The sequence below is a fragment of the Mesocricetus auratus genome, unplaced genomic scaffold (genome assembly GCF_017639785.1).
Source record: "Mesocricetus auratus isolate SY011 unplaced genomic scaffold, BCM_Maur_2.0 Super-Scaffold_100014, whole genome shotgun sequence".
Taxonomy (NCBI): domain Eukaryota; kingdom Metazoa; phylum Chordata; class Mammalia; order Rodentia; family Cricetidae; genus Mesocricetus; species Mesocricetus auratus.
The window spans coordinates 25,907,122-25,919,998 of NW_024429197.1; the positions used below are offsets into that span (position 1 = coordinate 25,907,122).

Genomic DNA, 12,877 nt, shown 5'->3' on the forward strand with positions numbered 1-12,877 from the left:
CATGTTTCTTGCATGTGCTCCAATGTCAAAAAGGTCGATCAGCTATCTTCTAGCTTACCTAAGCACAAAGGCCTAATAGTCACATCCTTACTACTATACTAATTAACTTTAACTTTACAGAAGTCTCTTCTTGCCCTTAGATACCTTAGTATTTTGTGTTTTGTCATCTTATAGAAGATAAACTACAAACCAATGTCTAAGTGCATCATGTATGGCAGCCTAGAATGAAGTACAATGTGACATCTTCTCCCATCTAAATTGGGAGTTGGTATATGTGGTTTCTGATGACATCACTAGGTATAAAAGGGAAAAGGAGAAGGCATGTTCGAGAAGAAGCTAGTTGAATTTAACAAACAATAATGTCAGGAGCCATGTATGAAATTAGCTCCACCTAATCTCAGTCTGTGAGATTATACAGAGTGGAGAGATTTTTTATTTCAGGACTTGTGATGGTTTGAAAGAAAATGGCCCCCAAAGGGAGTGGCACTATTAGGAGGTGTGACCTTGTTGGAATATGTGTGGCCTTACTGGAGGAAGTGTGACACTGTGGGAGTGGACTTTGAGGTCTCCTATGCTCAAGCTACATCCAGTATTACAGTTTACTTCCTGTTACCTGCAGATCAAGATGTAGAATTCTCAGCTCCTTCTCCATCACCTGCACACTGCCATGTCCTCCCATGATGACAATGGATTGAGCCTCTGAAACTGTAGGCCATTCCAACCAAATGTTTTCCTTTATAAGAGCTGCCATGGCCATGGTATCTTTTCACAGTGATAGAAACCCTAACTAAGACAACCTCCACGTGTAGAAAGGCTGGGCCATGTAGTTCAACACAGCTGCAGTGAGAGCAGCATCAGGGAGATGCTTTGCAGGCTGTGATACTCAGATGCCTAGAGCAAACACTCAGACTCATCTTCTCCCTCTGCTCTGATCTTGGGATCACAAGAAGCCTTCACAGCCACATAGCAATTCCTGGAGGAATGAGTGACATCAGAACAATATGGAAGCAGAAACAGAAAGTGTGTGTTTCCAGAATACAGAACAAAGTGTAGCGAGGGCAAGGCACAATATAAAGGAAGCACAATATAAAGGCTGAGAAAAGCCCGTAAGCTAGGCATCTAAGCTCATTAACAGTTCACAAGGCTCCCCAACACAGGTCCCTGTCTTCTTTCCACCCTTAGTAACCATTACTCATTCTTCCACAGAAAAATGACAACAGCTGCTTTTTGCTCAGCTTAAAATTCAAACAGTGCTTACAAGCGCCATTCCTTGGTATGTTATCATTGTGCTTTGCTATACAAAAGAAGTGCCCTGTAAGTGTATCTTCTGTACATCATTCAGAATATTAGAAGATGGTCCTCAGGTGAGATTCAGTAAAATCAGCATCTCCTGCTGCTTCATCAAGGACCTTTTCCTCCTCTTCCTCCTTCTTCTTTTTTTTCAAGACAGGGTTTCTCTGTGGCTTTGGAGGTTGTACTGGAACTTGCTCTGTAGACCAGGCTGGCCTTGAACTCACAGAGATCTATGCCACCACTGCCCAGCTCATCAAGGACATTCTTAAGTGAAAATGGCTGTTAAGTAGATAGCAGGGAGGAACAACATGGCTGTGAGCACAGCTCCATGCCACTGCCTTGACTGTACTAAGGTATCAGCAGCTTCCTTCCTGTCACTGTGCAACAACAAATAGCACCTGGTTACTACTGTGAAAACTTTTGATCTTGCGGATCCCCTGGAAGGGTTTCTGTGTGGCACACTTGTGAACTCTGTTCTAGGCAATGAGGAGGGAGTCAGGAGCACTGTGGCCTTCAAGCTGGCTGGGATATACAGTGCAAACAGCAGCTGCTGAGAGTCAGGATAGACTGAGGCTACTGCAACAGGCCAGGGAGAGGTAAGGAAGGCCTACACTAGAGGTGAGGGCAGTGGGGATAGGGAGGAAGGGCATGTTATAGAGCAAGGGAGGAAGCCACAGAGGTAGAAATGGTCCTTCAAATGGCTGGATACAGTGGACACTGTCCTTGACAGTTAGGCCATTCTTGAAGGAGAGGACGTTTGAGTCTTCTCTAACCCCATGGCTTAGCATGGTCCAGCCATAGAGTGGGGTTTCAACGTAGGTGAATGAATATGTGCTGTTCAACCAAAATCAACCATAAGAACAGCAGTGTCATCAGAGAAGGGGAGAACTTGGGGGAGGGGCAGGGTACAATGGCAGTGCCACCAGGAAGCTTCAGGTGAAGACAGGTGACACACAGCAGTTGAGTATTACAAAAAGCACAGGCCAGGCTAAAACAACCTTACTTAACCCTCATGTGTTCCAAATCAGTCACTGAGGCTTGACTGATAACCTGCCAGACATGATGAGGCCTCCAGCTAGAGCAAAACACAACATGTCACAGATTCAGCATCTGTACCATGTGTGAGATATAAAAAATAACAAACAGAATTTTCTACACTTCCTCCGGAAGAACAAGACTCCACGGGGACAAGAATTTCACTTTTCACATTTCTGCTGTTCATCTTGTTATGATGCAGTAGAGGAAATAAACATGCTTTACTTACTGTTCTACTTTCCTTCTGTCCCACTGTCATTTTGTTCCAGAAGAACTGTAGCTGTCACAGGAAGTTATCTGGACCTGAGATGGCTAAGCCAAGCTGCCCAAGCAAATTCTGAAAACCATTAACTGCTTACATGACCTTGAACTCACTCCTTTCTCTGGAAATAGAGAAGCTCAATTCAAAGTAATGTTAAAAAAATAAAAAGGTAAGTGAGGGATGGCATGATGGCTAAAGGGACATGTCTCCAAGCCTAATGACTTGAGTATGATCTCTGGGATCCACATGGCAGAAGAGAACGGACATTTGGAAGGTGCTCTGTTACCTCCACACACAGCCCAACACAACCATCCCCAATGGACACAAAATAAATAATAAAAGATATGTTTTTTTAAAAAACTGAGGAGGTAAACGGTTCACCCAATCTTACCCACAACGTTCTTCCACTCAGCAGTGAGGCTCGTGAAGTCCCATAGAAATTCCAAGGCTGGTGTCTTCCAGACACAGGGAGCTATCCTCTGGCGTCTTCCCATCCAATGCCCTTCAGTTTGCCATCTGCCTCTGCTTCATCCCATCCAGCATGGAAATCTTCAAGAAGCAGAGGAGAGGGTGTGAGACTGATGGCCTCTTCAAGAGGACCAAAGGAGACGCTGATCAACACAAGGGCCCCCACTCTGTGAGTTACACACAGAAGTCACAGATGTTCCCAGGCTTTAAAATCAATGCGTAACTGAAAATACTTATGCCGAGAACTAGAAGATCTACCATGGGTCTAAATAAAGATTTTTCAGATTTACTCTCATTGTGGATTTCAGACACTAAAAGTTGTAACCTGCCAGGGTGACAGAGATGGACCCTTCTTGTGGCTCCTAGAGTCTCCCACAGAGGGTTCAAGCTGACACTCCCCAGCTGCTTGCTTGTGAGAGATGCTTAAGTGCTGGCTCTGTCTCCGACAGTCAGGCCCAAGTCTCCTAGGCAAGAGGTAACAGTGCCAGCAAGATAAAGCAGACCCTGAGAGCAGCAGGTGGTGAGAGTGGAGACAGTTTTGTGCCAAAAACAATCATTTCTGATTTCTAATGTGGATTTTCTGTAGACCCAGTGCTATTTTTAACCCCCTGGCTTTAGTTATCAAGTGTCAAAGCTGCTCAGCTTTTTCTCAGTGAAACACACTTGCACTTCCCCTTTTCCCTGGGGAAAAAGCACTGAAAATGTGCTTAAGTCTGCATTCTAGGCTTCTATGCCAAAATTTCTAAGGTTTCTAACTGGAAACTGGATGCATTTCAACATTACCTCAAATCACATTTCCAAGTTGGACTTGTCCCCAGCCCCCACCACAGCTTCCTTCCTCCTGATTTCCCTTCTTCTCTGTAGATTACATCATCCTGCCAGTCATCTAGCCAAGAACCAGTAAACCATTTCTCCCCCATCTATGTTAAGTTCCAAATGCTCATGTTCCAAGCCTTACCCTCAGCCTTGCCTATAGTTCCTTGCAAAGGAACTCCTATTTGTCTTTCAAGGCCCATAGCAAATGACCGAGAGGATCCTATCAACTTTAGAAGCAGTCTGGACTTCCTTCATTACAACACAAAACATGCACGGTAATTCTGCCACTGGGCTACAAGCTCCTCACAGGCAAGATGTAGATATTTCCAGTTAGATATTCCTAGCATTTAATATAGCATCTTACACAAAAGGGCTCAAATGAATCTGAATGAATTACTTCATCCACAAAGTATCGTGTTCATTGCTTGTTAGAGACTTCAGCACATTGGACAGCCCTATCTATTGTGTTTTTATTTTTATTCCCAAAGGAATCTTGCAGGCTCAATGAAACTATTTCTAGAGCCCAAGGAAGTTTGGCTGCTATGCCTTCCTGTTCCCACCATTGCCCTTCCAGGGTCAGCCTTGAACATCTATGAGTTTTAACTTGTTTTCTTTAGTGTTACTAGAGGTTGGCAACTGTTTTTCTGTAAGGGGCCAAATAGTAACTATTTCACACTTTGTGTGCCACACGGTTGCTGCTTCAGCTGTTCAGCCTTTGTAAAGAAGAGTGCAGCCACAGATTGTATGTAAATGAATAATTATGACACATGTAAACTTTAATTATGGAAACCACAGTTTGAATTTCACATTCTTTTTATGTCTTACAAAATGTTCATCCCCTCGTAATTCTCCATCTCCAAACACTTCAAACTGCAAGAAAGTACTCTTAGCTTGCAGTCTTTACAAAAACAGGTGACAAACCATAGTTTGCTAACAACTAGTCTACTGTAAAAACAAAAAAACAAAAGCAAGATGCAGAATTCCATTACAGACTTTGTATTGCCCAGACATTTGGAGTCACTTTAAGGCTGAGGAAGTAGAAAGCATATGGACTTTCAAACATTAGATTATATTAGATTATAAATTCAGCTTCTGGCCCTGACATCTACTGGCAAGGCAGCATTGGGCATAAGCCTTAGGACTTCTTCACTGTCATCGTCTACAAAACAGGAGCAATAACATATGTTGTGAGAATTAAAGTAGAGTGTATATATCAAACTTGTGACAGCATTGCCTGGTATATAAGAGGTATTCCATAACTCCCATTATTATACCTGTGAGATAGCTTCCCCATGTCAACCATAGCTCTGGAAAGACATTGTGAAAACTACATCTGGAGAGCAAAAAAGAACACGGTGTCAACAACGGCCAAAAGCAGAGATGGGGTTTTAGACATACACACGGGAACCTAAAGGCCCAGTTAGCCTGATTGTTCTGTCACCACTCCTATTCCTTTGGGCCACTTTCCCTTTTCACCAAACCTTGAGACTCTCAGAAAGCAAGGGACCTATCACTTGACTTTCAAGACAGAGAGCATTGGAGGACACAGAAAAGGCTAAGGTTTATGGCATTTCCACTCTTAATCCCCAAAGCCAGACCTGAGATTGCCATGTCTTTGCTAGATGTCTAATAGGGGCCACTGCCTCTGCTGGGGTGACTCGGGCCTCCCTTGCACTGCTCAGATCGGCTTTCTTACTCTATGCTTCTGTTCTTTTCCTGAAGTCTTTACCTGCAGTCCAGCCACAGGGCCAAAGGGCTGCTTCTACCTGACTGCTCTAAATTACTTCCAGCTTCCCACAAGTATGCATAACTCACCCAGAATACCTGTGATGAGTTATCACGGTCTCCCCTTAGGCTGAACCAGGGACAGAGTAGACTAACCCGAGTTAGCTCTGGGTCCCTCTACCTAGCACAGGGCTGTTGCTTAATGAATCAACGAGACTTCTGAAGCATTCTCCCCTTAAGCTGTTTTAGCTGGACTCTTATTTGAAGGCTGAGCACAGTCTGGGGCACCGCCAGGAAGAGGGAAAACCTCAGAGAAAGAAAAGAAGCATAACCAATGTGATCCAAGTGACGGAAAATAGGTTTTGCGGATGAGGTGAAAGCAGCCAGGCGGTGCTGCCCGGCAAAGCAAAGATGAGGCCTAACTGGATTCTGGCTTTAAGTACAGAAGAGGTTCTCATGAGAAAATCTTGATCTCATCCCCCTTTATAATAAGTAGGAACTTTTCCATATTCATGGAAAACAGAACAATAAGAACTCGCTTAAGTTAAGGCTGGAGGGGCTTAAGACGGGAGGAGCTAAATTAGACACCACTTTCTGGAGATACCATACTGTTGTTCTTTTTGGCAAGTGAACTGAAGAGGCCTTGCTCTGTGCTTTTGGTGAAGGCTGTGCAAAAGGAAATAAACACCTGCTCTGGTCCTGTTTACTGTGGAGAGAGGTATGGAAAACATGAGTCAGGTGAGATTTTCTATCAAGCCACTGGCTTTTTTATTGACTGCTTCCCACAAAGTACTTTAAGTGGTGTCATGCTTTGGAACCCTGTGATAGAATCACCAGCATTTCTAAGTGTTTTGATGTGGCAATGAAAAGAGAAAAGAGCAACGTCAGAGTAGGGAGAATGGCCCTAATAAATACACTTCCTATGAAATTTGTTCCAAATGGGATATTAATGCAATTACTAATATTGTTACTGATACAACTATTGTTCACTAAGCATCTACTAACCTGCTGGTCACTGAGCTGCTTAATGTGATTTTAGTTATTATAGCAGCCCCACAAGGTAGGGAATATCTGTACCCCATTTTCCAGATGAAGAAATCTGAAACTAGGCAGAGTTAAATAACTTGTCCAAGTCATACAGCTAGCCAGTGACAGAGGCAGAATTCAAACCCAGGCAGTCTTTTATTTAGTTTGTATCTGATCTTCAGCTTCCCCACAGGGAGGAGAGGCTGGAGTTTAAACCCTTTTTTCTGAGTCCAGGTTCATCCTCTCTATCTTTAGACAATCTCAGGCAAGGAGAACATTAGCAAAAGCGAAGACCTGTCAAGTGAGCCCAAACCCTTTATCCTGGGGAAGGAGGCTGAGAAACACGATGGGGGATGAGTAATACCTGAACCGAAGACCAGACTCCTGGCTCCAGTTCTGTCTATTACATTCTTGTTTAACTTGATGGTGAAAAAATGAAGCATTATGATACTGTTCATTTTACCTCAGGATCTGTGCCTGAAATCCAAGGGTGCCCACAGCCTCTATAAATCCGTCTAAGAGCACAGGCACTAAGGACAGAGATGCACTGATTGACAGCATTGTGACAGCAGCCGTAGGTTCACACAGCCTGCACAAGCAGACTCAGATCAGGTATCTCAAGTACTTTACAGCTTAAGTGTCTTCATTCATGTCCATATTCCAGACACTTCTTTGTTCCAGAGAGCCTCTGTCCCACAGCCACAATCAACACAGCCTAGCCATGGCATCTAGTGTCCTACAGCATAATGGAAACAGGAGCCTCCGAACTCAGCCCTCCTAGGTGGTTCTGAACCATGCTGTTAGCTTACTAGCTTTATCCGACCTTAGTGAAGCTACTTTAATCTTTGTGAGGTCTGGTTTTCTAGTCTTTAAATTGGGGATAAATATCCCTTTATTACAGAGGTTGTGAGGATTAAGTAAATTATAGTGTGCAAACTACGTGGCTCATGGCGAGCCACAAAGTAGACACTTGATGAATGGTAGCTTCCTTCTCTTCCCATGTCAGCAGGACCCCTTCTCTTCCTCAGCGTGCCTGTGCCCTCGTGTGTGTGTGTGTGTGTGTGTGTGTGTGTGTGTGTGTGTGTGTGTCCTTCCATACACTTCTCCCTCCAGACACAGTTCCAGCTGCCCTTTCTCCACCTTCAGGAATCTGGTCATGTAGGGATTGATTTCTCCTCCTCCCAGACTCCCTCTTGGTTTACATTCCTTACTTCATTTACCCAAGTCAGTCTGATTTCAGTATTTATGTACTGATCCATCTCCCTAACTATATGTGAGGGAGAAAGCTTTGAGGAGACAATTACTTATAGGAGAGCAAAAAACATGCATGTTGTCATCCTTGATGTGTGTATTTCTCAATACTAGAGGCTTATTCATAGCAGAAGCTTCGTATGTGTTGCTGAATTGAATTTTTTCCATGTCACACTGGGAATCTTTATTGAAAGATCCAGGACTGAGTCTCCCCTAAAACTATGAATTTTACTACTTGATAACAAACAGACAATTTTTGTGGTGTTGGACATCAAAGCTGGAGCCTTGTGAATGCCAGGCCAGGGATCTACCACTGAGCTACAGTACCAGTCCAATAGGGAGCTCTGTAAGTATATTCCTATTCTCAAACTAAGTACTCATGTGGACTTCCTTCATCCCTCTGTCCATCCTTCTGGCACATCATGGATTTCTCTGGGACATCCCAGGCCAGTCAGAGACACATGGTGAGAAGCTGTCTCAAATTAATTAATTAATTCACTGGAGTAGAATTGGGAAAAAACAAGTGTCTGAACATTTCACTTCTAGAATTCTCTGTGTTTGACTGAGTCTTTGTGTAATCTAGGTCCAGTTAGTTTTTCCCTATCCCTAAGATGAAGGTAGTAGAACCAGATGGTTCCTATGCTGCTTCTGCCTTCAAGAATACACACACACACACACACACACACACACACACACACACACACACACACACACACACGATCAACAAAGAACATCATGTTCCATATGCTGGTGTTGTTGGCAAGGAAAAATGTGAATTTGTAGCTGTTGGTCCCACATGGAAGGGACTACTGTTTATTTACCAAGGCCAAGGGCAGAACAATTGATTAGTCAGCCACCTGTGAGCTTTCCTTACATGAACTATAGCACAGACTATACAGGTCCCTGGATACATCACAACTTCGTTCATAACTAAACTCAACAATAGTGAGACCAGGGCCTGAGATCAATAACAGCAATGAAGAATCTTGGTTCATGAAGAATTCCTGCACCTTTGTGCCTCTGATGCCTGTAAGTAGGGCATCATCCATCTAAACCAGGGCCCTCCTTAGTCATGAAGGAAAACACAAAGTCTCCTTCTAAACCTGACAGCTTATAAAACAAGGACCAAAGCAAGTAAATAAAAAAAAAGCCACTGACTCATTTAACCACAAGCATTACAGAGACCTACTATGTGCCAGTCCTGTGCCATGAAGAGGAGGTATGACACAGACATGGCTCCTTGACATCAACTGTAGTCAGTGTACACATGAGTAATGTACCCAAGAGCTCGTTGCTAAGAACTCCATTGGAAGTTGGTCTCTGCTATGGGAGACTGCAATGGGAGTGTCTAATCCAGCAGGAGGATGAGAGGCTTCACCACAGAGTCATCAGATGTGGTGTGAAGAAGCTACACAAGGTGCCGTATTACTGAATTACTACAGGCCACATGATAGGAGACCATGCTCTTCCTAGCTAGGCAGGTGCTGCAATTTGCCGGCTTGTTCTCAGAACTTTTCTCTCTTGGTTTGGCTGACTGCTGCCAGGGCCTCTGACTGCCAAATCTGCTAAATCGCTAGAGCAATGACACCCCTACACAATCCAAACCCTCGATTACAAAAAGAGACACTTTGAGGAGGGAGCAGATGCAGAGAAGGGACTCCAAAGTTCTCAGCTAGCGCACAACTATACAGAATCCTGACCCTGTGTCTATTCTTCATATCACGAAGGCTCTTTAGAAGGCTTAAAGCTAAGGACAGAGGGCTGAAGCTCTTTGACTTGACAGCTGGGATCAAGGGAGACACTATATATATGTCAACTACTCAGCTGGTGCTTGGCACATGGCCTGTGGTCAACAGGGCTTAGTTCCCTACTCATACCACAAGGTCTATTCTGTGTATAAATCCCACAGAGGCTCCAAGGCTCAGGTTACATCAGCTTTTCCCCAGGGCCTCCCTAAAATATGCCACACCAAAATACTCTCTTTCCTAGAAATCATAAGTTATTTATCAGTACCCATTGCATGTAGGCAATTTACATATAATCATACTTAACCCCCACAGTGACACTATTATATCCCTTTTAATAGATAAAAGGCTCTGAGAGAAAAATGAGTTGTCCTAGGATATGCAGCTGGAGACGAGAAAGCATGGCTGACCCAAAAGTCAAGCACTCCCGCGCTCATTCCCAGGTTCTTACCGTCCACAGTCCTACAGCTGTAGAAGAGAGCCTGCATCCTACCCACAGTCCTACGACTCTCTGCGGGACAAATGTGGCAGGAGCTTTTAAACACTGTATTGCCAAATAACTGGAAATAGTTAATTTACCACAGCGAGTATGCACATTTTATAACGTCCTCATGCTTTGAGCAGATCCTTGTTTGGTCTGAGTCTCAAACCCCATACAAGCTGAGCTCCGACCGTCGGTACCCACGAGGGTCCCGACCTGTCACAACCCAAGCCCATCTCCAGGAACAGGCTGAGAGTCCCGAAAGGGATTTTACACACTGCAGTCTGGGCAGGAGAGCAGCTCAGAGGACAGTCCTAAAAGAATGTCCCCTTCGGCTGTCCCTCCGCAGAGGAAGCGGGTCGTGACCTCGAACTGCTCAGAAGGCCCTGACTGCCCCTCCCGGGCGCACCGCCGCACTCCAGACCCCGGTCCCGTTCCGCCCGGAGGGACTCCTGGCTGTCTCACTTTTACCTTAGCTGACCACCGCAGGAGCGGCCGCGCGCACCCCCACCTGCAGGTCTCTGCCTAGAACGCGGAAGAGACAGAGCTAGACTCGGAGGGGAGGGCCCGGGCAGAAAGGGGCGGGAGGGGGCGGGGTCACGCCTGCGCCCCGAGGGCCACATGTGGCCAGAGACAGGAGCCTAATACACTGCGCAGGCGCGGCGTATGGACGCGGTGGTAGTTTGCTGGCGAGTGTTACTCCGTTCCTGGCAGGTGCTAATAGTTACTTCTGCAAGCCGGGAAGGAGGCTTTTCTAAACCGGAGGGCAGCTCTGTAAAAATTTCCTCCATTTAAAATTTAACTTTGAGACAGGGCGTTCCTATATACCCCAGGCCTAGAACTCGTTTTTTTTTCCCTCTTGACACAGTCTCCAGGATTCTGTGGTTACAGAGGCACACACCACCAGTCACAACTATAAAATTTCTGTAAATGTCTGTGTATGCAGAACTTCACGAGAGTATGAGTAAAAATTATGCTCAGTAATTAAACTTTTTTTTGTTGTTTTCGAAACGGTCTCGCTATGTAGACTTGGCTGTCCTAAAACTCACTGGTGTAGACCTTACTGGCCTCGAACTCACAGATCACCTGCCTCTGCCTCCTGAGTGCAGGGATTAAAGGCGTGCACCACTACCCCAGCTACAACAAACTTCCTTATTCTACTGTGTATGTGTACACTAATTAGATTATACCTCAACCAGCTGTGTGTGTGTGTGTACACTAATTATATTAATACTTCAGCCAGCTGTGTGTGTACACTAATTAGATTAATCCCTCAGCCAGATGTGTGTGTGTGTACACTAATTATATTAATACTTCAGCCAGCTGTGTGTGTGTGTACACTAATTAGATTAATCCCTCAGCCAGCCTCGCCGCCTCACTTCCACAGGCTGCAGGTGCCTGAGAGGGGAAGAGAGCTGCTTGGCTTCAGTTCAGGTTCTGACGCAGAGTTTCTTTGTGTGGCCGAAGTAAACATCCCTACCCCATTCATTATTGTTGTGAGCATCTGGTGAGCAAGGAGCTTAAAGAGCTTCTCGGCTTTCCCATCAGTCACCTCAGAAACATCTGTTCTCTCTAGTCTTTCTGGTCTGTGTGTTCAATCGTATGAGGGAAGGAAGTGTGAGTATTTAAGACTATGCTAGATTTCCAATCTAGATAAAGATGGGAAAGGACAGTCTTTTCCCCTAAGCTTTTGTAGTTTGTCCCTTCCAGAATTGGAGTCCTACCCAAAGGCTGTATATCCCAATGTCGTCTAACCACCATGCTTCATGACTTTACAGGACTTTTTAGCCCATTCCTCAACTCTCAATTGCCAAACGAACCCTGAGTCACTCAGGCATAGATCGTGATCCAGCGTCTCAAAGTTACTACTCTCCCACACACATGGCAACCACAGGTAATTAACATTGGATAAAGGCTCTGGGGGGATCCCAGGAAGGAGGGCAAACCATGTAGAACCCAGACTTTCTTATGCTACTACATTCCCCAGCTCTGTACAGTGGCAGCAGGAACATTAAAGGGACTGAGATGTTCATGAAAGCCACAGGTTATGGCACTGTTTACTCAGTGGGGGATGTTCTACCCCAGGGTGGAGAGAATAGCTTATTCCCTGTTCCCTACCACAAAGATCGGCACAGGTCCTGAGCAATGGGACCGCAAAGCCCAGCCTGTCCCTCCAGGTAAGCTGCTTCTGCTAGCTTTTGCCTGTTTGGGTGAGAAAGGCTCTTTTCTGTAGTTACTGAGGTCAGTGTTTTCCTCTTCCTCCTCTAACCATCCTTGCCTCTTAAAGCAAGTGTGTGTGTGTGGTGTGTGTGCTTGCGCACACATGTTTTCTCATGTATTTCCAGACATCTCAATTTTGAGATAAAGCCAGCTCTTACTTCCATAATGTACACAGACTTGCTAACAGTTGGACTGTCCAGTGATTGAAGAGAGTGGTTTGTCATCTGTTTGGAAACATCACTCTTAGAATGCTGGGCTTTGGGCATTAGGAGCAGCAAAATGGAGAATCCTCTAAATTCCACAGCAGTAAAAAGAGGGCAGAGGTACTGGGGGGGCTGGAAGGCCAGACAGCTGGCTAAAGAGAGACTTGTTTATAGTCAAGCACCTGAGGCTGAACCGGAGATGTAGTATTAGCTAAGTTACTGTCATGTAGTCCATGGGCTGAGAATGAAGGAGCTTAGAGATCAAGTGTGGTGTGCATACCCTAATCAAAGCACCCAGCAGATAAAGGTGGACCCCTGTGAGTTTGTGGCCAGCCTAGGCTACAGAGTGAGT

At 45.1% G+C, this 12,877-nt stretch overlaps 1 protein-coding gene across 7 annotated transcripts in view; it reads right to left on the minus strand.

Annotated features, from left to right (window-relative positions):
* The window catches only part of Mknk1 (MAPK interacting serine/threonine kinase 1), a 39,495-nt gene extending 28,798 nt beyond the window's left edge, over window positions 1-10,697 (minus strand). For 3 of the 7 annotated variants that reach the window (XM_013114940.3, XM_021228374.2, XM_013114938.3), the window contains exons 1-2: window positions 2,982-3,124; window positions 2,558-2,711 (exon numbers count right to left, since the gene is read on the minus strand). Coding sequence is in view for 3 of the 7 variants with exons in the window: in XM_021228371.2 (XP_021084030.1) it covers window positions 2,982-3,084 (103 nt within the window). In the remaining 4 variants the exon portion in view is untranslated. Of the gene's footprint in view, window positions 1-2,557; window positions 2,712-2,981; window positions 3,140-5,148; window positions 5,208-10,573 lie in introns of those variants that run through there. The other 4 variants (XM_021228371.2, XM_040756933.1, XM_013114936.3 and 1 more) reach the window with 4 other exon arrangements.
* Window positions 10,698-12,877: the final 2,180 nt, after the last annotated feature.